Source organism: Pagrus pagrus, assembly GCF_965226575.1.
Source record: "Pagrus pagrus genome assembly, chromosome: 9".
NCBI classification, from domain to species: Eukaryota; Metazoa; Chordata; class Actinopteri; order Spariformes; family Sparidae; genus Pagrus; species Pagrus pagrus.
Window position 1 is genome coordinate 33,088,547 of NC_140193.1, and position 27,402 is coordinate 33,115,948.

Consider the following 27,402-nt stretch of genomic DNA (forward strand, 5'->3'; position numbering starts at 1 on the left):
ATTTAACACAACAGATTTCACATTCACTCAGGATCATCCTCAGACCTTGAACATGAAAACTTATCAAAAACTTTTGCCTGGTGGGCGTGGCGGTGCCATACATGTTGATGCTTCGCCATAAGCAGGAAGTCCTTACAACTTCAACATACAAGTTCCCATCTACAAGAAACTGCTGACACATGTAGAGGGGTTTGCCCTGAATACGTCTATCGATCAATACTGTGTCATATCTATAGCGTCCCCTAATGCCGGGTCATGTGAACAACAACTTTCACTGATCTTCATGAAATTTGCAGCACTCGTAGGTCCCAGCCATTTAGACAGGAATTCATTTTGTTGAATTTCTCGCCCCAACAGGAAGTCGGCCATCTTGGATTGCGTGCAGCAATTTTCTTTTTTAACATACAATTTCCCATCTGCACCAAATTTGTCACACATGGAGAGGGGTTCGCCCTGAATACGACTGTGCATCAATACTGCGTCATATCCATAGCGCCACCCACTGAACACAGGAAGTCACTGAAAATGTCACTGTTGTGTTTTCAGTGACACGGATCCCATTTAGGTAGGAACCTTTCCACAGGCAACGATCGAGCGGACATCTAGGCGCGCACCCTCCGACGGCACCACGGCCCGACGTACGTGGGTCGAGGGCCCCTTGCTTGCAGTTTTAATTTTCAATTGAGCCTATATTTGTAGAAGGTCATGGTCAGATTCTGACGTGACATCTAATAATAAACCATACAGCTTCTGTATATTTGATATTTGACTGGTGTTGACGTAATGGTGGAAGAACCTGCCTGATATCTGCAAGACACCATGCAATACATACTTCATCAGCCTGTTTTAAAATTATAAATAAATAACTTTGGGTTAAATCCTCCTAACATATACCAGTTGATATCTTATAAAAAGCTGGTTTACAGACAAAATGCGAAGCAGACCCAGGATTATTTTGCCACTACACATGGTGAAAGTGGCCACAGCTAACAAGGCTACACATTACTTGATGTAATGTAATTATCTACTTGGTAGAAGAACTACTACACATTGTTCAGTGCTTAGGTATTACAGAACAAACACTCTCGTAAATAATAGTACAACACTGATTATGAGCTCATTTAGCGGAGTGAACAAAAGCACACATAAATTGGAAAAAACCCGCTAACGAAAACTAATGGTGTTCAACTAAATTACAATGATGAGTGCCTCATGCCGAGTCACTGTAGATATCTCGAGTAACAAATAATATTCTTTACATGGAAATAGATGGAGTTACCAGGTAATCATTACCCAGTGCAACATTTTTATCATGCTGCCTTTCTGAAGCGTGAGTAACGTTATTTCTCCAAACTAATTCAACCACTCCAGAGCATACTGAACACAAACTAACGTTATAGCTGCCTGGTCACTTGAAAGACACTTTTGCTAACCAGTAGCCATAAAGACAAAGCTAACACTGGAGTTAACCAACAAGCTACGTAGCTCAACTGCAACATCGTAACGAGATATGCGCTATTGCGAGTAGTACTGTAACTGCCGCCATCTTAGCCTTGTGGTTAAAAAATAGAATGAAACATAGCAGGGGTACTTACTTGTCCAGCAGAAAAGCGGCCAACTCTGCCTCGCTCTTGAGTCCTTGCAAATCCCGCAGCTCCCTCCATCTGTGAAATAACGCTCCGATATTTATCCTAGTTTTATTTCTGGCACGGTCCAATTATTTCTTTTTTACACTGCTTTTCTTCGTCAGCCTTCTTATTTCTTCTCTTTGACGTGGGCAATGGTCGTGCCAACCGTGGGATAGGCATTTTTTCACTCTGTTGCCTCTGAGCTTGAACATATCTGACCAGGTGAGTGCAGGCGCTGCGTGGGGGAGGGGCACTGCCGAGTACGCGCTGTGCGAGGGAGGGGGGCTGCCAGCAGCATATGCACGAGCATGATTGACACTTCTCAGACACTCCCCTTGGCTGTGATTGCTTGTGTTGATTCAGGAGCGGTGGATTCTTGCAAACCATATTACAGCCACTGGCTGGACCCACAGACAGTGGATTTTTTCACAGTTGATCTGTATCTTATTCTACTGTAAGATCATAATGACAATTTTAGCAAATATAACAAAAAAAATTGTTACAGACTGCAGCTTTAACTATTATATGAAAAAACAGGCCATATTTTCATTTGTTTTCTAATGATTATATTTTAGTTGTTAATTTTTCTATTTTAAAATGAAAATTAAATAACCACTTGCTTTTTAATACCCGTTTCTGACAGGAAAATCAAATGACCAAAAGATACACTGACCTCTCCTTTAGAATTATCATTCATTTCTTCAGTTGTTGTTGATGGATCAGGGATTTTTCTGCCATGTTTGGTCGAACACACAAAAAAGTATTAAAGCTATCTACCACATCATCCATATTACAATTTTCATTATCATTATCAATAAAATACTGAGGATAACTTGTATAAAACAATTTTTAATAATGCAATTTAATATATGCCATATTCCTTTAACATTATCTCCTAATATTTTACTGTAGCAGTCCTTCCAACATCTCCTTGTAATATTAGTTAACTTATTCTTATAATTTTTATATTTATTTTCTGCCCCTTAGTTCTCTGTCTTATTAAATCTTTGTATAGTGTATTTTTCTTCTTGCAGGTGTTTTGTAATCCCCTGGTGATCCATGGATGATCTCTGTTTATGTTTTCTGCAATTTTGTGTTATGGGACAATCTTTATCATATAATGATCTGAATATGTATCAAAATGTTTCATATGCACTGTCAATATTCTTTTCCTTATATAATGTTTCACAATTTTGTGCCAGTAAATCTTCTTTTAGTGCGTTCATTGATTCCTCTGTCCTCATTCGTATTCTATTTTTTCTTTTCTTTTTTTAAAATCTCTTTTGATCTTTTTTGTGTTAAATGTCATAAATTGTAAAAAAAAAAAAAAAAAAAGATGGTCACTAATATTAATTATTACACCGCTCATTATATTGTTTTCAATATCATTAGCGAATAAGTTATCTATTAAAGTGACACAGTGGGATGTTACTCTATTAGGTCTGGTAATTCTTGGAAATAGGCATATACCTTACATTTTGTCATTTTTTGTTTATTTGGATTCAACAGATCAATATTGAAATCCCCACAAATGTAAAGTAATTTCCGACTTATTTTTGAAAAAATCTCCTCCATCCAGTCCCTGGAAGATTCAATACCAGACCCTGGTGCCCTATAAATACAATAAATAAAATTTTTGTTTTTCTCTATGCAGATTTCAGTTGTTATACTATTGTCTAATAAGTTGTCCACCACAGACACACATATTTATATATTTTAGTGGTTTTAGGGAATGTACTGGAGGCAAAAGGCAAGCCTTTGTCACATCTACAACCCTGAATATCCTCAGTATGCTTGATGACGATGGACAGTCAGCAGGGGCTGGGCCTTCATGTGCTGCACTTCCACAGAGGACACAGGTCTTCAGGACATACTCAGCCTAGTCCTCCGATGGTTTCTTTATTGACGTCCTGTCAAAACATGTGAATCGGTGCTCAGATGTAATATACTGTACATGTTTTCTGAATACACAGTCTACACATACAATAATGTAACAGAAATAAGATGTTTAGAACAGGACATTGTTTAAATATTGACTTACTATTAAAAGTACCTACTGACTTTCATGATTGTTCCCTTTTAAGTAGATAAGGACAAGTTATTATGTGGGGAATTTGTATTTACAATTTCTTAGTCCACATATGACTTACAAATGATTAGCTTTTTTCCCCGTGCAGAAAGTAAAAGAAAAAATACTTGTGTTCAGTGTTACTGAACACTGTGTACAATGAAACCCTGGCGCAACATGAAAATGAGACTCCCCTCTTCCCATCCCTCAAGCAGCAAAGCATTTTTAAAGGTTTTATTTAAAAACACATCTCACACACAAACAGATATGCTGCTAGTCTGGCTGAATGAGGAGAGCCCACAGGAACTGGGAAGAGCCTGGGAAGAGCCTTTAATCTCCTGGCTTCAAGGCAGGAACCAATCAGCTCCCTGGACAACCTACAATAACTCACTAACACAACACACCTGCAACCAATCACACACACACTCAGGTAAGAGAGGGTTATTTAAGCAGAGAGACAATAAAAACATTTATATGACCTCTGGGGTCGTAACATTCAGTGTAGCAGAAATGAGGTAGGCTTTGGGTATTACAGGCTCAAATCTTTCCACTGATGAACACATTTTGTATTAGAATTTTGAAGAATTGAATGGAAAAAATATGAAAATTGAATCAATAAACAAAGTACAACAACGTGTTTGCTTTTATCATTTCAGGGATATTAAATGTCAATTTAATTGACCCAAATTTGAATTAAACTCAATTAAAAGGAAAAAAAGTTTTCATTTTACCTACACAGTAGCATGAGTTACTCACCTGCAGGCTATACAAGAACTCCTTCAAGCAGCAGATGAATTTTCTTTGGGGAGGACTCCCAACTATCCCACCAAATATCTACATCTAAGTCTTCCACAGATCTAGGGAAAACAATTGTATTTAACACAAACTGTGACGATTGTAGTGGTGAACAGGTGGACCCAAAAGTTGACGCCAAACAGGGAGCAGATTTAAAGGTGAATTTATTAAACACAAGAGCAATGGCTGGCAAGTAGAGGTGGTGAGCTCAGGCGTAGGCAGGTGGCTCCACAAGTGCTGCAGGGGGAGACTCATGGTAACGCAGATAGCTCCACCGAATTGGGAAATCTAAAGATGGAGGATCCAACCAGTCAGTGAGGCCAGTAATCATTAGGTTAACTACAACTACTACAACTACCTGGAGAACAACCGGCTCCTCTTCAAATAAATCAAATCAAATCAAATTTTATTTGTATAGCCCAAATTCACAAATCACAGTTTGCCTCAGAGGGCTTTACAATCTGTACAGAGACGACACCCTCTGTCCTTCGACCCTCGATTCGAGTGAGGAAAAACTTGCCCCCCAAAAAAAGGCCCTTTTAACAGGGAAAAAAATGCGGAAGAAACCTCAGGGAGAGCCACAGAGGAGGGATCCCTCTCCCAGGACGGACAGACGTGCAATAGATGTCGCATGTACAGAGCAGATCAACGAGATCACAATGTATTCAATTATAATAGATGGTTGACAGGAATGAAAGTACATAAAGAAGTATTACAGCAATAATAATGAAATGCACATAATGGAAATGTGACTACTAGTAATAACAGTAGTAAATAAATAAATAAATAGTAAATAAGATCCGACTTCGACTGACACAATCAAATCAAATCAAATCAAATCAAATTTTATTTGTATAGCCCAAATTCACAAATCACAGTTTGCCTCAGAGGGCTTTACAATCTGTACAGAGACGACACCCTCTGTCCTTCGACCCTCGATTCGAGTGAGGAAAAACTTGCCCCAAAAAAGGCCCTTTTAACAGGGAAAAAATGCGGAAGAAACCTCAGGGAGAGCCACAGAGGAGGGATCCCTCTCCCAGGACGGACAGACGTGCAATAGATGTCGCATGTACAGAGCAGATCAACGAGATCACAATGTATTCAATTATAAGCGATGGTTGACAGGAGTGAAAGTACACAAAGATGTATTACAGCAATAATGATGAAATGCACATGGAAATGTGATTACTAGTGATAACAGTAGTAATGATCAATGGCAAGGATGGTATGTAGCAATGCAGTACGATAATAGTAGTGGAACGTATGTAACAGAGATGTGACTAATATTAGCGACAGTAGTGGTGGGTGTCAGGCAGGGTCATGGCAGTAGGTGCATCCACGATCAGGCAGGGCCATAGCAGTGGGCGCATCCACGATCAGGCAGGGCCATAGCAGTGGGCGCATCCACGATCCACGACCCTGGCGCGGCCAGGATCCAAGGGAGCCTGTAGGACTAGAAAGCACAAGGACTCCGGGGAAGAGTTGTCTGCAGTTGTCTGTTAGATAGAAGGCAGAATTTGCAAGGCAGGGAAGGGTCAAGACAAGACACCAGTGAGTTGCATCGTGAGTAATGTTGTATCCAGTTTTTGGAGCTTGATCATACTACTAAGTACTATGACAGTATATCTCATCTTCTGCTGCTTCTATTTTTATTTTTGAAATTGTTTCTGACTTTTACATGCAGTGATCCTGGCTTTCTTGGACCCCAGAGGATGAACCCTTTAGATTTTAATGACCACGTGACCTCTCCTATAGCTCCCTCCTTAGGATAAACTACAGTTTTCAATATTGGCTGTCACAAAGTGGTGGACTGTCCTACACTTTCATTTTGTGAGTGCAATGCCCACTGTAGCCTGTAGGGGACGCCAGCGGGACCAAAGACTGTTTGTCTGCTTGTGCTACTTGACTGGAGAGGGTTTGTTTCTCCAGTTTTCTGGAACATTTTACCATCATCATCTAAAAACCACACACACACACACACACACACACACACACACACACACACACACACACATCTCAGCACTGTTCACTCTATCTCTCTCTCAGTCTCAGATGTAGCTCTCGGTGAGCATGGGCAGGGACATATTGAGTTGCCTGTTTGCATCTGAACAGAGCGTAAGTTATGTGTGCTTGGATTTGGGAGGGGGTGAGGAGGAGTAGGAAGAGGAGGGAGGTCTGTCTGCTGCAGGATTCCATCACTCTTAGCAACCGTTACTGAGTTACCAAGGTAACGCTCTGCAGTGTTTTACGCTTCTCCTTTGTGCTCCTCCATCAGTCCTCTCTCTCTCTCTATCCTGTCTTTATTGCTGGTCGGCTTCCTCCTTGCGTTGCTACGGTGATGCTCTGGGACAGGATGCAGCTGGATCATTCTGCAGCCGCAGTGATGGAGTGCAGAGCTCAACTGTTATCTCTGAACTCGTGAAGGAAGTTGTCAGCTGATCACCCTGTTTCATCTTTTCCTGTTTTTCACATTTATAACAAAAACAACAATTTGTCTTTTGACACCTCGGCTTCTCTAACCGATCAGAGATCATCATTTTGGATTGGCCAGGCTGTCAGGTGACCAAGTTGGACATTGGAAGTTCCATCGACCCCAACGCTCTAGGCTGTAAACAGCGTTGATGTTTTCACAACTCCAACAGTCTGAGAGACACCCGAGCGCTTCACAGAGACCAGACTTTGCTCCGTAAACACTTATCCATTCGTAAAAAAAACCCCACCTCCTCTTCACCTCCACCACGCCAACATGAACGAGGGGGTGGAGGAGTCACAGCTGCCAGAGGAGGTGCTGGAAGCTGACGAGCAGGAAGTGGTACAACAACAGGAGATGCAGCAATGGGAGGAGGAGAAGCCACAGAAGGGAGAGCAGGAGAAGATGAACCGACAGGACATAGGTCAAGAGGAGGAGTTTGGGGGGGTGCAGCAGGAGGGGGATATGCTCCAGATAGAAGAGGAGCAGGAACAGCAAGAGGAGTTGCAGCAACAGGAAGAAGAGCAGCAGGAGTGGAAGATGCAACAGGAAGAGGAGGTACAACATGAGGAAGAGGTTCAACAGGGACAGGAGGAGATTCAACAGACTAAGGCAGAGGAGTCCCAGCAGGAGGAGGTGCAGACTGAGGAGGTGTCACAGACTGAGGAACAGGAGACCGATGTGCAGCAGCACACTGAACAGGAGCGACAGTTTGAGGAGGATCAGCAGTTTAAAGAAGTGCATCAGTTTGAGGAGGAGCAGGACTTTGAGGACACTCTGGAGCAGAACCACAACAACCAGGTCCTGAATCGACTGAGAGGAATGTGAGTAAACAGATTACAATGTTGATGATAATAATTTAATAGTCCTATTGAAAACTGGTGATCATATGAGAATCACTTGATTACTGTTAGGTTTGGTATCAGACTGACAGCCTCGCTGATGGCATCAGCGTGATCATGTGGTTGCCGTGGTGATGTTGGCACAGGCAGGATGGAGAGAAAACAGATGACAGAAAAGGTGCAGAAATCTGTGTGCTACATCACTGAACATAAGAAAGAGAGACTGTGTGTGATTTTTGATTAGGTCACCGCCCCCTGTCTGTCCGTCAGATATTTTCTCTGTAATGGGCACTAACAAGATACCATCACAGCAGGAACGACATCACCCCACCTGTCTGAATTTGAAGCTACAGCAGCAGATGTAAAACATAGTTGCTATGGTAATGGCACAGTGTTGCGATGCAGTAAACTCTCTGCAAAGATAGACAGAGAGAGAGAGAGGTGGAGGCAGGGCATGAAAACACAGTGGGTGAAGAAAAGAAAAGAAGACTCAAATTGGACATTGAAATATTTGAATTAATGTCCTGTTGATGTTTCATGGGTCTGTTTACATACCAATAACAGCCTTATTACATCATCAGTACTCACTGAGAACACACGTCTTTACTGGAGTCTAATGAGAGCAGGAACACTGCAGAACTTATAAATATGTTTCATGTAACAACAGCATTGGAAATTATGAAATTAAAGAAATACTTAGGCATTTCTGGAAATCTGATTATTCACTTCCTCTTCTGAGTTAGATAAGAAGATTGACACCACTCTCACATGCGTCAAGGCTATTGCTTAGCTTACCTTAGCATAAAGGCTGGAAACAGGGGAAAACAGCCTGTCTCTGTGTAAAGGTAACAAGATACCAGTGTCTTCCTAAAGCACCCAAAACCTGTTAAGCTGTTAGCTAAGTGATGTTGAAATGATTTTTCTTTTTTTTTCTTTTTTTATGGGCTCAGATTCAGTCTTGTCAGATTATGTTGAGGGCTGGCATGTAGAAGCATTTCTTTGAGATCTGTTTACTGCGTCAAATTATTCCATCGCTCCTCTGATTGTCAATATTATTCTGACTGCTGAGATCCTGAAAAGCTCATATGCCAGAATGTGTGCTGTGTTACTATGACAACCATCAACTGAATGTTGTCATGATATTACCTGCAGAATAACTGCAGAGTTTGTATTTAATCTATTTTGATATGTTCAAAAGTTTAACACAACACACAGCTAATGTAAATGTACCCAATTTTTTAATGCGGTGAAACGTCATTGAGAACGCACAGTAAACAAACGATAGTCTTGCAGCACTCTGAGCCCATTCTCAAGGCACCCAAGGGTGATGTTTTTAACATTGAACAGAGCCAGGCTACCTGTTTCCCCTGTTTGATATCATTTGACATTTAATATTAAATCTACAATTGTTAAAACTGTTAACATTTGTGTACAATGAAATGGGCATTGGATGGCTTGGATTGCCATGACAATAATACAATCCTGCCAAGGGATGCCATGGTTTAGAAAAGTTTAAACCACTGCTCTAAAGCTCAATAATCAATTACTGAGCTTGAGCAGTGCTGACAGGGAAATATGCTCGTTGTGAGCAGTATCCAACCTGATGTTTGTTACACAACAATTTGGAAGTGCGCCCTTAGTAACTGTTTGAAAAAGGGCAGGCTCTTACAAAAAATACTTGGAAGATGATTGGATGAACCATCTGTCTATCAGCATCTTATAGCATGCCAACTTCAACCAATCGCATCAATAGTATGAGAGCACTACCAACAGCAGAGCCAGTTGGTAAATCTAACTCTTATTGAAGTCAGTTGGGAGAAGAGTGAAAACATTGTGTCCTTTGAGCAGGGGCAATTTTAGGATTCAAGAACATCAGGGGCTAAGGGGAAAAGAACAGGGGCTGAAGTTGTGCGCGCGCGAGTGTCAGTGTGCTTCTTTGTGTGTGTGTGTCTTCCTCGTTGGTCTGCTTCCTGTGTGTGTGTGTGTGCTCACACTCTGCTTGCTCTGCTTCCCTCTCCTCCATCCCAGGATCTGAAAAACATAATCACAAAGATATGGAGTTACAATCCAGTCAGCACAATAAGACTAATAAGACTAATAAGACAAAGAAAATAAAAATTGACAGTCTCTCTTGTCATTGGTTTAGTTCAGTACCTGAACTGGACCATCAGGGTGCAGTGATGCAGTCCAGCCCAGCCTGGTAGACGAGTGTGATTCCTCTACACACATACAAATTCTGACGAAGTATGTTTGGTTTTTGTAACTTTGTACATACACTGATCACATCACACACACAACATAATTTTGCCATTTTGAGGAATACTTTCCTTCAACGGATAGCCCGGCGCTTGTCTGGACTAAAACAGAAGATAAACTAACGTAGCTAACAGTTTGTTTGGAACAACACGTGTGAAAGGGCATGTACAGACTCGCGTGACGTGAGTAAGCAAAACGGCTGGTTAGCAGCTTAGCCTATTTGACAGCTCCTGAGTCGTGCAGGCAGCTGTGCTAAACAGTTGCCTGTAAAGTAAGCAAGTAGCAAGTAACGTTAACGTTATTGTGTTGTCTTGCTTTATCTTCAATAAGCAGACGAGGCGTGATAGCTGGTTTTTTATATTTACTTCCTGGTTTATGCACATGTAAACATTTTCGTGCTACCTGCATGGCTACCTAGAACTGACATACAGGCGGGGCTTCCACGCATGCTCATAACTGCTCTGGCCTGCTGGGTAATGTAGTTCTCATGTTACTATACTCATAACATCACATCTTTCCCCCTATAAAAGAAATGATATTTACCCCTTAAAACAAAACCATACTTTTTCTATACCTTGGCATTTATCAATAACTTCAATCAGCATTGTAACTTTACTTGTAAACAACTTTTCTATTTAAACACTTTTTCTGCAATAGAAAAATAATAAAGTGCAAACTTTCTAAGCATCATAACACACCTAGAATCATGTCAACATTTTTTTTTCATTTACATTAACATTCTTTTTTTTTTTTTTTCAACATTTACTTATTTATCTTTGATGAACTTAAATGTCCATGTTGCTTCTTCGTCCAGCAACTTGTAAACAAGAGTCCTTAGCAACTCTCGATCAGCCTCTTAGGTGGCTGAACATGTCTTACAGGTCTGGACAGTCTTTCAACAGCTGGCGACAGTCTGGAACGTCTCACAACAGCTGGTGACGCAGACGCTGCTGTCAGACTACAGTCAGTGTGGTCAGTCCCACTGTTAGTTGACTCTGTAGATTCAGCCGTGCCCTGCTGAACCATCTCCTGAGCTGTAGTGTCCTTTTCAGTCGGCTGTAGTTGAAGATCCGTGCGGTTCCTTCTCAGAGACAATCCACTCTCTGTCTGGATCCTGTAGGAGCGTGGGGCAACTTCCTCCTCCACCTGTCCTTTTTGTCTCCATGCGCCTGTAGAGATGTCTCTGAGTCGTACCATGTCTCCTGGCTTCAGCATAGGCAGGTGTTTAGCCGTTCTGTCATGCAGCTGTTTTTGTTTCACTTTTTGTTCCTCCCTTGTGTTTCTGACTTTGTGTGCATCTTTCGGCGTCAGCAGGTCCTCATTTACTGGTAGGTTAGAGCGAATGCGCCTACCCATCAGCATTTGGGCTGGTGACAGTCCATTCTGTAAAGGTGTACTCTGGTAAATCAGTAAACTTTTCTGAAAGTCATCTCTGTCCTCTGCTTTTTTCATCATTGTTTTTACTGTCTTTACAGAGCTTTCTGCCAAGCCGTTGGACTTTGGATAGGTTGGACTCGATGTAGAGTGTTGAAACCCCCATTCTTTGGCAAAGGCAGCAAACTCGCAGCTAGAAAACTGGGGCCCATTATCCGAGAACAGTTCACATGGGGCACCATGTCTAGCGAAGACAGTCTTGAGGTAGCTGATGACTGCTTTGCTTGATGTTGACTGCAGCGCTCCAACTTCAGGATAGTTTGAGAAGTAGTCGGTGACCACTATGTAACTCTTACCATCACAGTCAAACAGGTCAGTGCCAACCTTGTAGTAGGGTCTGTGGGGCACTGGATGCATCATCAGCGGCTCAGCTTGTTGTTTTGGCCTGTAGGTGCGACAAAGTTCACATGACGCTGTCGTCTGGCTTATATCTAAATTGATTCTCGGCCAGTACATCACTTCTCGAGCCCTGCGTTTACACTTGACTTCTCCAAGGTGGCCTTCGTGAATCTTTTGGAGCATTTGTTTACGTAGTGAGGATGGAATAACGTATTTGCTCCCTTTCAACACTATGTCATCCACCACTGTGAGCTCTGCCCTACAGTTCCAGTAGTCTTGTATTTGCACAGGGCAATCCTTTTTGTTTTCAGGCCAGCCTTTCTGTACTGTGCGCTTGAGTTCTTTCATTGTTTCATCTGCATTAGTCTCTCTTCGTATTTGTTCTGTTCTGTCTGCAGTTACTGGCAGAGACGTCACAATCATGTCCACATATGCCTGTATGTCTGCACTGTTCTCACAGTCTGCACATTCCTCCTTATCCACTGCTCTAGACAAGGTGTCGGCGGTAAACATGTATTTTCCTTGTGTGTATATCATGTGCACGTCGTACTTTTGCAGCCTGATCAGCATGCGCTGTATCCGTACAGGACAGTCATTTAGAGGTTTGGCCATGATGGACACTAAAGGTTTATGGTCAGTTTCTACCTCAAAAGATTGACCATACACGTATTGATGAAAACGCTCACATGCATACAAACTCGCTAACAGTTCTTTTTCAATTTGAGCGTACCTGGACTCGGCGCTTGTCAAGGCTCTGGATGCATAAGCGACAGGTAGCCACTGCTCGTCGTGTCGCTGCAGCAGCACCGCTCCCAGGCCGTACTGTGACGCGTCTGCTGAGATCCTGGTACTCTTCTCTGGGTCGTAGAACTTTAGCACGGGTTCCTGTGTGAGAGTCTCTTTCAGTTTCAGAAAACATTGTTCCTGCTCATGGGACCAGATCCATTCATTCTTTTGTTCGAGAAGACTCCTGAGAGGTGCCGACCGTGTTGACAACTGTGGGACAAACTTGGCAAGATAGGTGACCATCCCTAAAAACCGTCTGACCTCATCTTTATTGTTTGGTCTTTCCATGTTGTTGATCGCTGATGTTTTTCTCGGGTCAGGCTTCACCCCCTCTTCACTGAGAACATCTCCCACAAAGGTAAGTGTTTTCACACCGAACTCATATTTGTCTTTGTTAAGTTTCAGATTAACTTCTCTTGTCTTGTCTAGCACTTGTCTCAGTCTTTCGTCGTGTTCTTCTCGAGTAGCCCCCCAGACAATAACATCGTCCATCATCGTCTCTACTCCTGGAATGTGCTCAAAAATCATGTGAATAGTCTTATGGTATACTTCAGGCGCTGACAAGATACCGTACGGCAGACGAAGAAACCTGTACCTGCCCTCCGGTGTGTTGAACGTACACAGTCTCGAACTCTGCTCGTCTAACCTCGGTTGCCAGAAACCTGACGAAGCATCTAGTTTACTGAACCATTTAGCTCCAGCAAACTGTGCCATGATTTCTTCTCTGGTTGGTAACTAAAAGTGTTCTCTTCTGATTGCTCTGTTTAAATCCCTGGGATCCAAACAAATCCTCAGAGCACCTGTTTTCTTTTGCACAATAACCAGCGAGCTGACCCATTCCGTTGGTTCATCTATTTTCTTGATGACCTCTAATTTTTCCATTCGCGCTAGTTCCTCTTTCAGTTTTTCCCGCAGCGCAAACGGGACTTTCCTGCAGGGATGCACAACAGGAGACACACTTTCATCCACACGTATCTTATGTTTTCCAGGTAGACATCCAAGTCCTTCGAAACAGTCTTTATACTCCTCCATGAGTGAGTCATGATCATTTGCAGTACCTGGTGATGTCACAACAAACACTCTTTTGACCAGATTGAGCTTTGTACATGCACTGAGTCCCAGGATTGGTTGTACACTCATATCCACGATCAGAAGCTGTGCTCTTATCTGCCGACCCTTGTGTTTGAAGGTTGCGATGCATCCGCCTTTAACAGGAACACGTTCTCCGGTGTATCCAGTCACTTTTGTTTTTACAGGATGAATTTTGCTCTTCACTGTCAGTGTTTTGTAGTCTTCCAATGATAGCAGGTTTACATGAGCACCTGTGTCCAACTTGAATGGTATTATTGTTTTGTTCACCTCGATAGGCACAATCCATTCCTCTTTTTCAGTTGTACAGGCCTGCACCACATCCACAATAAACTCATCATAATCCTCTTCTCCCTCATCGACTGTGTGAACTTTTTGTTTTAGAGCTGCTTTGCAACATTTAGCATACTGATTGCTCCTTCCACAGTTGTTACAGGATTTTCCAAATGCAGGACAAGATCTTGGCATGTGGCTGCCTCCACATTTACCACATTTGAACTCAGGAGATTTCTCTTTTTGGTCTCTCTGTTTGGTAAATGTATTCTTTTTCCTCTGTTCTTTATTTATTGCGTGCACAGTTGTCTCACCTCTCCGAAGCTCTTTTGCTTGTGCTCGAGTGGTTTCAGCTGCTCTGCACATACTGACACACTTGTCCAGTGTCAGTCCTGTCTCTCGGAGCAGTCTTTCTCTGAGTGCATTATCCACTGTTCCACAAACGACCCTGTCTCTCACTAATGAGTCTCTTAAGGTGCCGAATTCACATGTCTTGCTTAGCGTGTGAAGCTCTGCTAAGTACTGGTCAAATGGTACTCCTTGCTTTTGGTCATGGGTGAAAAACTTGTACCTCTCAAAAGTCACGTTCTGTCTAGGCACGAAGTATTCTTCAAACTTTGTCATTAGCTCTGTCAAAGTCAGATTAGCTTCATCCAGCTGAAAGCTATTATATATGTCCAATGCATCTTCTCCTATAACATGCAAAAGAATGTGAGCTTTCAGTTTTTCATCATCACCCTCAGCTCCACTTGCTGCTAGATATATATTAAATCGTTGCTTGAAAAGCTTCCAGTTATCAGCAAGGTTCCCAGTCAATTGCATGGAAGTGGGTGGACTTAACTTATCCATGACTGCACGTCGGGGTATCGGGACTTACACAGCCCTCTCCTGGTGCTGGTTATCCTCCAACACAGGTACGAGATCCTCTTCTACTTGTTCGATCCGTCCCTCATCCTCGCTTTACTTCCACTGCTGCTCGTAGCCATCACACACCGCAGCAAACTCTGTTAGCATGTAGCTTTATTAGCCCGTAGCACTCACGCGACCGGAGACTTTTTCTTTCTCTCTTCCGTGGCTCCACCGTGGCGAATCTTCCGTCCGAAGCTGCTCACGGCCACTTCTGACACCATGTGTTGTCTTGCTTTATCTTCAATAAGCAGACGAGGCGTGATAGCTGGTTTTTTATATTTACTTCCTGGTTTATGCACATGTAAACCTTTTCGTGCTACCTGCATGGCTACCTAGAACTGACATACAGGCGGGGCTTCCACGCATGCTCATAACTGCTCTGGCCTGCTGAGTAATGTAGTTCTCATGTTACTATACTCATCATCACAGTTATGTCATGTGGTTGCAATTAAACTGAGCTTAAGCTGCTGTTTTGCGACTCTCATAACAAAACACAATATTTTACTGCTAGCCAAACTGTTACTCTGTTTCCACGTTAAAGCAACACTAGGTAGTTTGGACTCATTACTACAGCTGCTTGAGAAGCGCAATTATTTGTTACTAGTGTCGTAAATACTGTCACTATATGAGCATCCCTGGGGAAAATGAATACACGTGAATTTGTTGACGGAGCCGGCGAATCACAAAGCCTTGTTTGGAAACGTCAAAAACATTAAACTTCAATCGAGTGCCAACAACAAGCTAGATTCAGAGATAGCAGTTGGTAGTTTGTTAGCATATAGGCTGCACAGAACATTAGCATGCTAGAATTATTCTCATACCGAGTTGGTTATAGTGATTGCACCGACTAAGTTACTTCCAAAACATGACACTTGGGCATGAATGTGTTAAGTAACGTCTGAAAATATAACTATGTTTACGGGAGTTACAAAATACAATCACAAGTTGTGACGTTGTCTTTGGCGTAATAACTACAACCAACTTGGTATGACAACAGTAAGTAGCATGCTAACGTTACCTCCCGATCATACTGTTCAACAATTACGTTGATTATCTGCATGAACTAAGGAATCCGCAACTTTTCAAGACAGGACGTTCATAGTGTTTTTGTAAGTTAGTCATCGTTTACAGTCTCTACATTAAAACGTGCAAGCTCACGTTGTGTTTGGTGTAATAACTACAACCAACTCGGTACGACAACAGTAGCTAAGTAGCATGCTAACGTTACCGATAACAACAATAGCCTAACGTTACGTCCCGGTCGGGAACAGCCTGACGTTCTGAAACACCTCCATTGCAAAACCCCTCCATCCCGACACACCCCACTCCGACACACTGCTGTTCCGAATCTGACTTTCAACTTCCAATTACTTCCCAATATGGTTAGGGTTAGGGGTTAGGGTCAGGGGTACCACAATAGCCTTTTCGGAATAGCGGGGTCTTTAGAAAAAATGAGAAACCACGCCATTACGATGAATGGAAGTCTATTTTCGGAACAGCAGGGTTTCGGAAAAGCGGGGTGTAACCCTTCCGACCACACTGTTCAACAATTACGTTGATTATCTGCATAAACTTAGGAATCCGCAACTTTTCAAGACAAGACGTTCATAGTGTTTTAGTAAGTTAGTCATCGTTTACAGTCACTACATGAAAACGTGTAAGCTATCGAAACGGACAGCATTAGATTATCTCCCGGCTTTATTACAGTTATAAACTGTGGACAAATAGAGCCCCAATGAACACCACATAACAACAAATCAACTCAAAGTAAAAGTCAGTAACATAATAAATATGTATATATGTAATATATGACTTACAAATCCAGTAGCATCTAGGCTAGGTCACCATCAGGCTCATGTTATATCACTTTCTTTTTCTTTTCTTCGCCTCCTCAGACAATACCTTCTTGGCTTTTTTAGCTGGCTCGGCCATGGTGTTGGTTTACAAAAAATCCATGAAGCTGCTGGCTAAATCCACCGATTAATAAACGTGTCGTAAAGCAGGTCGCACTAGACTTCTTTACGTCAGGTAGGTACCTACCCGATCTAGGAAGTTACGCAGTGCGGTTTCTGGCGGCGCGACCCCCCTCAGGCTGCAGAGGCGTCACCGTTCATCCTATTAACCGTTATTCTACCACTTAACTGAGTTTAGAAACATTATTTTAAGGTCGATAAACTCCCTAGTGTTGCTTTAAGAGAAAATACCACTGTGCAGATGAATAGCCTACAGGTGAGGTGCTATCTAACGTTATCGTTACCTAAGGTAACGTTACCTGAAGTTGGTTCTTGATTCTTTGCCAGCATTGCCTTTGGCCTGAAAAAGCTACGGATATCCATGTCTGCGACGTCTGCACATGCTTGTCATGCTCTGTGAAGGAGTTACTTTAACGTTGTTGAGGCATCTTCTCACGTGCAGTGATCTCTGCAGTTAGGTCTGGGCTCGTGTGGGCGGAGGGGGCGGGTGAGAGTTGTGACCAGAGTCATAGGGTTGTGACTGTCTGAAGTGGGGGATTTGATGTGTCTATTTCTGTATTAAAAACTGTAATTTTTGCTGGAAAAAAACGTCCGGGGCTAGGTCTAATACATCCGGGGCTCTAGCCCCGGAAGCCCAGGGCTAATGACGCCACCGCCTTTGAGAAAGCCTTCAGTATTGGTCTTTGCTCTACTTTCAATGAAATATACTCTCCATTTCTGACATCACTGATGCTATAGCAGCTACGCTCACCTCTGGAAAAGGTCACTTGATTAGTTCCTCAGTGTCTCTAAAACCACTGCACTGTAACACTTTTACCAATATACACCCTACATTTTCCTTTTTGAATGTTTCTGATGGGATGTGGCCAAAAGTAGTATAGGTTTGGCAAACAAAGACACAAATGCAGACATAATGGCGCAGGCCAGATGAAGTCTGGTTTAATGAAGAGAAGCTGTCGCTCATAAATCCAAAATTCCAAAGGTAACAAAAGGCAAACAAAAAAGGTTAGTAACAAAAAAGGAGTAAGCTAAGATAAAAAAAACTAAACTAAGTACAAATCAAAAACTAAGCCAAGTACAACCCAGGTTAACAAGTAACAAATGCAGGTAAAACATGACAAGAAGACTAGACTAGTTCATCAGAAATTGTATCTGCTGGGTCCATGTTTTGTTAGTTTTCACTGTTAAGGTTTGGCAAACAAAGGTGAGAACCCAAATGCAGACACAACAGAAGCAGGCCAGTTAAAAAAAAGTCAGCTTTAATGACGAGACATTGTAGTCCATAAATCCAAAATGCAAGTTACAAAAGGCAGGCACCTTTGCCCAATTGCTTTCTCTAGTGTACTTGTGGTCTGGGATTGTTGTTTCTGGTTTAGAGGGAAATGTTTACAGTTTTTGCCTAATGCTTAAACACTAAGGGCCGGATCTACTAAAGGTTTGCGTGTATTACAGTTTTTGCCTAATGCTTAAACACTAAAAGTTGTTGCTATGCCCAAAGCTTCACAACCTCTAACTCTGGTGACCATGCCCTAAACAAAAGCACCAACCCTGCAAACACAATATATGCTTTGCACTGTGTTTGAAATTCTCCAACACACTTCTTGCAAAACACTGCACACTGTTTTTTACATAAGACACATTGTTCAAAAAGGAAATCTAATGCAATCATTGGGAAAACACATCTATTTAAAATACAAAACACAACTAATATTGGAAAAGCACACAGATTCACACACATGAAAACATTTAAAATCTCATTGTAGACAAATCAGTCTAAGCCATAGCATTACAAATACACCTGATGTGATTTCTTCTGATGTCTTGGTATCTCCTCACTTCATCCACTGTTCGCCTGTTTTTTCCAACAGCATTAACTTTTTCACCGATTTTCTCCCACACGGCGTTCCTTTGCGCGACCGTCAGATTCCTTTGCTGCAGCTCATTGAAATGTTTATTCACTTCCTCTACCAACACTTCTAATTCCAAAGGGTCGAATTTCACTTTGCGCTTTCGCTCTCTCAATCTTGCCATGCTGAAAACCATGAAACACGCTAAACCCTCATTTACAGTTTTTCTCGATTGTTTACACTAGGGGTGTGCATTGGCACTGCCCTCACAATTCGATTCGATTACGATTCACCAGGTAACGATTCGATTCAATTCGATTCTACGATGCATTGCGATGCATTGTGATGCATCAAAATTCTACTGCACACAACAAGGCAAATTTTTCATCAGTCATGAGGCAATACAAGCAGTCAGATATTGAACAACAGATTTTATTGGCTGCTATGTGTGTATTATCACTCTCCTGTATCTTTGACATAAATGTCATTAAATAAAATAAAATTGAATGGTACAGGGTATTGGATATGGCATTTTCAAACCTGAAAAAGAAAACATAAATCATTGCTTTCAGTGCTTTGAATGAGAAATGTTTCTCTTCTCTCTGCTTTAGAACCATTTGAAATTAAATAGAGCAATAACAGCCAACTTTTTCCAGCAGTGACCATAAGTGTTTTTTTACACACAGTCTACGACAGGGCACTTCCTGAACTCCTGTGCAAACATTAATCAGTAATCACAGTCACACTATTGTAACAACCACAATAGTGTGACTATGACTTCTCACTGTTCAGCATTTCGGAATTTCAAGGTTCTTGTGTTAGAACACAAGCTGATCGACATGGTCCGGTTTGAGAGTGCTTCGTTTGGCAGTGATAACATCTCCTGCAGTGGAGAACACTCTCTCTGCTGACACGCTTGTCCCTGAGATGCACAAGGATCTCTTTGCCAACCTAGAGAGGAGAGGAAATGTGCCCTTATGGCGATGCCACCAGTCCAAGGGATCCTCAGACAGAGGCACAGATGGGGATCTACAGTACAAGTCCATTTCCTCCTCAGCACTGGCATCGGCGGTCTTACTTTGTACGGCAGGTTCACTGATGTCATTGAAAGCAGGTCCCAGCAAACTCACAAGCAGCGATGAGGCCCTTCTTTTGGGAGCAGAGGGGCCTGTTGAGTCTGACACATTGTCATCTACGGACAGCAACTCTTCCTTGGTTCCTGAACTTCCTGTTCCGCCAGGCGCTCTATCTGCTTCTGTCCTACGTCTCCTCTCATACTGTGTTTGAACAAAATAAATAAGAGCAAAAAACAGCAGTTAGCAGCACTTTCTCAGCCAATGCTGCAGCTCACATCACAACAGATTACTATTTTTCTCAGTCTTAACATTTTACTGACTATGTAGCTGCTTATTTAACATTACATTGTTATTACAATTGAATTGAAAGTTATTCCATAGGTTTTACAAGTAGAAATTAAATTACCTCCAGGGATGCAGCCTCTGAAGTCACTCCTGCGTAGACATCCAATCTCTCCTCCTCTGTCAGGAAAGGTAACCCCTTAAAGCGAGGATCCAGGGCAGAGGATGTGTGAAGTATCTTCTTCTCTGCCCCACTGTTGTATCTCTTAAGGAGATCTGTCTTGATGGCATTCTTCACATCGCGGATCAGTGGTTGGTCTCCAATAGTGTCTGACATGCTCTGGAGGAGTTGGGCATATACTGGTGCAATGAGGCTGACTGTAGGACTGCTCTCCTCTGACATAAAAACAGTGGCATCCTTCACTGGTTTTAATGTCTTCACTGCTTCCTCCACGTTCGCCAGATCTGCTCTGCTGAGAGTGACGATGTCACTTTCATCTACATTTAGGGCAGACGACAGCAGGGTGGCATGCACTGCAGCTTGCAGTTGCAAAAACCTCTCCATCATATCGTGAGCACTATTCCACCTTGTGGCGACATCAGTTATCAGTTTAAGAGGACTTGTCAGTTTAAGAACAACTCTCTGGTTTTCTTCAAACAGGTGCTTTGCCTTTGTGCTGCGGTGGAAGTATGCTGAGATACGTCGGACTCTGCCCAGAAGCCTGGAGACCGTCGGTAGCTTAAGGGCCCGCTGTGCAGCGAGGTTCAACGTATGCGCGAAGCATTTAACATGAGGGAACTTCCCAATTTCAGCAGCACTTATCATATTAGCGGCGTTGTCCGTCACCAGCACAACACTTTTAGGTTAGCTGCCATTCCTCCACAACATCCAAGAGTAGCCTCGCCATATGAGCACCAGTGTGGCTCTCATAAACTGCTCTCGTCTGCAGAACATGTGAGACAATCTGCCAATCCTCGCTAATATAATGTGCCGTTATGGTTACATAGGAAGCGCAGAATCAGTGAAGGTAGCTCTTGTCGGTAGCTTATACCGGGGCTCAATTGTTTTAAGCATGTGGCGAAACCCCGCATTTTCTACCACAGAATAGGGTCGTAGATCCTTCGCTATGAAACATGCCACCGATCGTGTGATCCTCTTTGCTCTCTCGGAGTTGTGTGGCAACGTTGACACTAGCGACTCGTCAATTCTTGGCTGGGATGTGTCGACTTTTTGTGTTGTTGTTGTTGTTGTTGTTGTTGTTGTTGAAGCCAACTCAGGATGCCAACGATCAACATGGTTCGTGAAGTTAGTTGTATTGCCAACGTGCTTGATTTTAGTGTGGCAGGTTTTACACACCGCGTAAGTCTTGTCTAGTTTCCCATTAACTTCGTAGAATCCGAAATGTGCCCAGATGTCCGCTTTCCAAGCTTTGGGTGCGTTTTTAATTACCCGTCTATCGCGGTCATCTCCCTCCGCCTCAGCCATCTTTGGTGTTGTTGTTATGCTAGCTAGTGCTGCCGCTTAGCATGTAGCTACAGGCTGCGCATGTCATTGCAACGTTGCTCCGGAAATGCCCCCGGAAGTAATTGAAACTTCACAACTTTATTGTCCACTCGAGGCCAGAAAATAAACAGTGACATAATCAATTATGGCACGTTGCCGCATCGATGCTTAATCGTGCATGCCCCGCATTGCGATGCATCGCCGAATCGATTATTGTTGACACCACTAGTTTACACACATTTTCTGAAAGCATGCCTCATACTCTCAGAACTCTACACACAAATCAAAAAACACACACACAATGGGCAAAACCCCTCACTTCTCCTGCAAAATGAAACTTTACATTCAAAACAATGTTATTTCTTCTCAAAATGATATTTTGTTTTCAAATGACACACACAAACCATCATATGATTAGACATTTATAAGAACCAGTTGAACTCTGATGTGCTCAATGTAAAACACTATGATGAATGGAAAACACTTCTTCTCCATTCATCATTCACCTTTTTTGTTCAGTGTTACACTTACTACAGACAGTGCATACATAAGTGTGTTGTAAAATATTTTAGAATATTGTTTTTATACTCAGAACACACAAATACACAGTAACAAATATATTTTATTTTTCCCACGAAAGCAATGTACACGGTGTACATCCCAACCAACACAAAGTTGCACATACAGTGGTCGACATACAAAACAACAGAAGAATTTGCAGTTACAGCAAAAAAAAACTAAAAAACTATGCTGCATCCTCTCTTCTGCTTCGGTCGGGCCACAGCACCTCATCCACATTGCATCATCATGTTGCCCTTTTATTCTAAAGCTCTGATTGCTAATTTTAAAACTGTGTGACAGGTGTTTGCCCATGTGATGAGTCAGTGTGCATAGTGGGGCAATTAACTTTAGAATTTGAATAACAGTGTGTTCCTTATGAAAACAAGAGATTTTCTCCATGGAAATTGTGCCAAATGCAGATTTACATAAGACACATTGTTAAAAAAGGAAATCTAATGCAATCATTGGGAAAACACATCTATTTAAAATACAAAACACAACTAAAATTGGAAAAGCACACAGATTCACACACATGAAAACATTTAAAATCTCATTGTAGACCAATCAGTCTAAGCCATAGCATTACAAATACACCTGATGTGAGCTCAGCTCCTTTGTGCCAACTTTGGAAACATGGAGGCAGAAAGAGGAAGAGGGAGAGTAAGAGCAGTAGCAGGACGAGGAAGAGGACGAAGAAGGGCAGCAGGCAACAGAAGGAGACAAATATCTGATGCAGGGGTGCAGATCCAATGTCAGGATTGGGGGGGACACAAAAGTGTTTGTTTTTTTTGCCCATACGCAACTCATACCATGCCACCATAAATCAAAACTTCGTAGGCTCCCCATATCATTCAAAAAGTACTGCATTTCTTTTTAGATGTGAATCTAAAATGTGAAGAATGTGAAGTCTGAAAATACATTTGTTGAATAATTTAGGGCATTTTTATTGGGGGGGACATGACTATGTGCAAGTAAACCCCCCCAGTCAGTTATGACACAGTGAGCCAAAGTCTGCAACATTTGTGTAAGCATTCGGCAAAAACTGTAAAAGGAACTCAGTGTCTTTTTGTGGGTGCTGTAATACTTGATGTTAATAAAAAGTTGCATAAAGCCTAAGTTGACTCAGAGGTAGCTGTAGTAATGTAGGTGCCAAGTTTTGACAAGGAAAAAGAATGTGTGAAAAATCTAAAGCTTTTTGATTTTGATCCTTTAAAAAAAATAAACCTCCATCGTCAATTCACCCATGCTATATGAATGTAAAACCTAAATAGGTGCAGTGTTCTTTTACAGTTTTTGCCAAATGCTTCCACACATGTTGCAGACTTTGGCTCACTGTGTCATAACTTAACACACAGGCCGAGTAAGACACAGCACATGAAGATAAACTCCTAACTTATACGGCAAAATGAAACTCTTGAAACAAAACCTAACAATCCCATTTCAAAACTGTTTTCGGCATCAAAACATTAAACACATGCACCTTTGAATTACTGTTTCCTAGCAGCAACAACACACATATGTGCTTTATGCAAAACACAGCTCTATTCAGTACTTTGGATGGTTTTTGACTTTAAAAGACTCATACAGATTTTTTTTTGTAAAAGATTGATCCACTAGAGTTGATCTAGACACATGAAAACAAAATGGAAACGCTTCAGAATTTATTTTTGTTTTTCAGGTTTTTGCAAAAGTTAAAAAAGAAAAAACACAAAGACATGGTACAACTAGAATGTTCTACAAAACATAGTGTTGTAAGGGAATGATTGGAAGAGCAGTGTGTGTGTCCAGAAAGCGAATAATGAGGGGTGTGTTGTAGGGACCGAGGATGGAGCAGTGATGCAGGGGGCGTACTTGCACATAGTCATGACAGAGGTCTTTGACTCTCGCATTTTTTCTCTCAAATGGAACTCTGCAGCTGCTTCAGTGAAATGCAGTGCTTTTTAAGGATGCCGGAGAGTGTAAATATGCTGACAGTGTTGATGTCAGCGAAGGTTATTTGATCTGCGATGATCTGCTCTCTCAATTCACGAAGCCGGATTTCGTTATTTGCCAAAACAATGTTAACTACGGCCACCTCCTGTTCATCACTGAATATAATCTGCCTTCCACTCTGTGCAGGTCGTCTGGCAGTTCTGTAGAAAATGAAACATCATACATTTTGTACTTTAGACCCATAGACCTACAGTAATACAGCAATGTATTGTACTGTGCGTTTGAACAATGTGCAATACTGTAATTTCTTTGGTACAGTTTAGTGTGGAAACTTCAAAACATACCTGTTTTCCAGTCTGAAAGTTCTAATAATTGAGGCAACTGAGTAGTGACTTAGGTTTGGCTGGACTCTCTGCCCAGCCTCCCTTATTGTAAGGCCATGATTTATTACATGGTCCACCAAAGTGTCATCAGATATTTGTCTCCTTCTGTTGCCTGCTCCCCTTCCTCGTCCTTTCTGCCTCCATGTTTCCAAAGTTGGCACAAAGGAGCTGAGCTCACATCAGGTGTATTTGTAGTGCTATGGCTTAGACTGATTTGTCTACAATGAGATTTTAAATGTTTTCATGTGTGGGAATCTGTGTGCTTTTCCAATTTTAGTTGTGTTTTGTATTTTAAATAGATGTGTTTTCCCAATGATTGCATGAGATTTCCTTTTTGAACAATGTGTCTTATGTAAAAAACAGTGTGTAGTGTTTTGCAAGATGTGTGTTGGAGAATTTCAAACACAGTGCAAAGCATATATTGTGTTTGCAGGGTTGGTGCTTTTGTTTAGGGCATGGTCCCCAAAGTTAAAGGTTGTGATGCTTTGGGCATAGCAACCACTTTTAGTGTTTAAGCATTAGGCAAAAACTGTAATACTACAGCATACAATGATATTTTAGATAAATTTTATTTTTTACTGTATGTTAAGTGTGCATTTTCACAGGTGTCATATTTAAGATAGGAAACATGTATTTCAAGTGCTTTAGTTGTAACACTGATTCTTTTAATGGTCTGGTGCAGTTTTGGAAAATGTGAAACCCTCCACTACACGAGAACCATGACTGAAACTCCTCTAATCAGAAACATCTTGTGTTTCTGCCGAGATCCTGAAAATTAGATGAATGAGGGGGGGCGCTGTCGAGCAATGAGCGAGTAGGACTTTAACGGGAACCTCTCACAGGTGATCATACAAGACGGCTGTTGCCGGGGTTTATTGTATACATTACAGGTTAAACTACACAATGTCCTTGCTAATACGTTAGCATCACAAAGTTTTGCAGGCTAGCCGGTTCAGGGGCTTGAGTTTATGTTTACTAACTTATTTTTGCTAGTGTACCGACTAAAATAGATATGTTTACATTATGCAAATGGCTGTTTTATAATTCGTACTGTTTTTCTTGTCTGAATTCTATACTGTGTGTTATTAGATAAGTATTCAAATGCTCAAGTTAAGTTGGAAGTGGCCAAACTAGACAGGAGCACTTGTCTCAATAATGTTTCTTTGGGATCTTTGTTTGCTTTCCAATATTTGAACCAGACTTCCCCTTCCTTAAATCATCTAACTGATAAAACTATTAGAAGTCTTGATTTGTGGTCAACTATAATTGTGGAGCTACACTTGTAGGAGAGGATGGTTGGGATTAAGAACTGGTTGCTAGATAGTTGGTGGGGAGTTTTGACTTCTGAGAAGGAGGGCTGGCCCCGCTTCCAGAGGTTTAACTGTAGGAGCAGTCAGGAGAGGATGACTGTTTTTGTTTTTTTGTGGTTTATCTCTGGGATGGAAAGAGGGGTAAGGGCAAAAGTGGGGTTGGGAGGGGTGCCACCTAGACTGTATCATATAATGCTAAACAACAGTGCATCAGGACACACTGCAGGAGAGTGATCTGCCCTTATGGCGGATGTGGCTGATAAGATAGGAGACACAGGAATAGGAGGAAATTAAACGTTTTTGTACTTGGAATGTGAACGGAATTAACGAGCCAGTAAAACAGGGCAAGGTGCTGTCTCATCTGATAGAGCTATGCGATGAGATGAGATGTGATCTTCCTACAAGAGACACATCTGAAAAACGATGCACATGGTAAAATTAGATTTGTGGTAGAAACGTATCCATTTGGCTCTGATAATCCGGGAGGACTTTAATTTAGAACTGGATACTTTATTTAGACAGAATTTAGGAGACTGGATTTAGACAGATCATCAACACAGAAAGTAGGACCATCTAATGCCTCTAACTTTCTGAAAACATATGTCAACAATACAAACTTATTTGATGTATGGAGGATTCTGAATGCAACAGGCAGAGAGTATTCATTCCATTCCAGAGTTCATAATGTATATACCAGAATCGATTATTTTCTGTTAGATATTTTCTGCAAACTGCTGCCTGGAGTTCATAATGCTGAATACCACAATATTATCATTTCTGACCATTGTCATGTTTCTGTTTCACTGAGACTGCTTGACCCAACAAAGAATTATAGATCCCGGAGGTTGGATCCCCAATTGCTGGCAAGGAAAAAGTTTTAGAGACTCAGATGAGATTGTTTCTTGAGACGAATGATAAGGATGATGTTTCACCAGTTTTGTTATGGGAGACCTTTAAAGCTTACGTGAGAGGATGCATTATCTCCTGTCAATCCTTGCAGAGGAAATGTGACAGCTTAGAGCAATTACAATTGGAGGAACAAATATGAAAATTGGATGCCAAAATGCGGCTCAGCCATCCACGGAGATGCATAATAAAATAATAAGAGTCTGGGGCCAGATGGGATATGCAATGAATTTTATGAAAAGTTCCACATTATATTAACCCCATATCTGCAGAGGATGTAAAGAGAAGGCCCTTGAGGTTGGCATGCTACCACCCACATTAAACAAAACTCCAACACTCATTCCAAAGAAAGGGAAAAATTTAGAGCAAGTAGGTTCATATCCAGTGTCATTATTAAATACCGACCAGAACATTTTGACCAAGTCTTTAGCTAGAAGACTTAGTCCTGATATCACATAGACGCCTCACTGAGCGGGTTGGCCCGTTGCTGCGATACGTCAACGTTGCTGCCATATTGGATGTGGCAGATCTGCCCCGTGATCTAATACAAGTCAATGGAATGAACTTTATAAAGTGCCCTTCTACAAAGTGGTATAAGTTAATGCCTCTCATTTACCCATTCACACACGTACGAATATATTTGGGTAACAGACAGGTACCAAAAACAACGTATTGTAGTAAATGTGGGTTTTGTCCTTTAGCAGGAAAATACTGCCAGTGTCAGAGCCTTTAAATAATC

General features: G+C 41.8%; 1 protein-coding gene across 1 annotated transcript in view; it reads left to right on the top strand.

The window, feature by feature from the left end:
- The first annotated feature begins 6,579 nt into the window (after positions 1-6,579).
- LOC311262208 (dual specificity calcium/calmodulin-dependent 3',5'-cyclic nucleotide phosphodiesterase 1A-like) overlaps positions 6,580-27,402 on the top strand; it is a 182,240-nt gene continuing 161,417 nt past the window's right edge. The window contains exon 1 of the mRNA XM_084361456.1: positions 6,580-7,785. Coding sequence (XP_084217582.1) covers positions 7,238-7,785 — 548 coding nt within the window. The 5' untranslated portion in view covers positions 6,580-7,237. The remainder of the gene's footprint in view (positions 7,786-27,402) is intronic.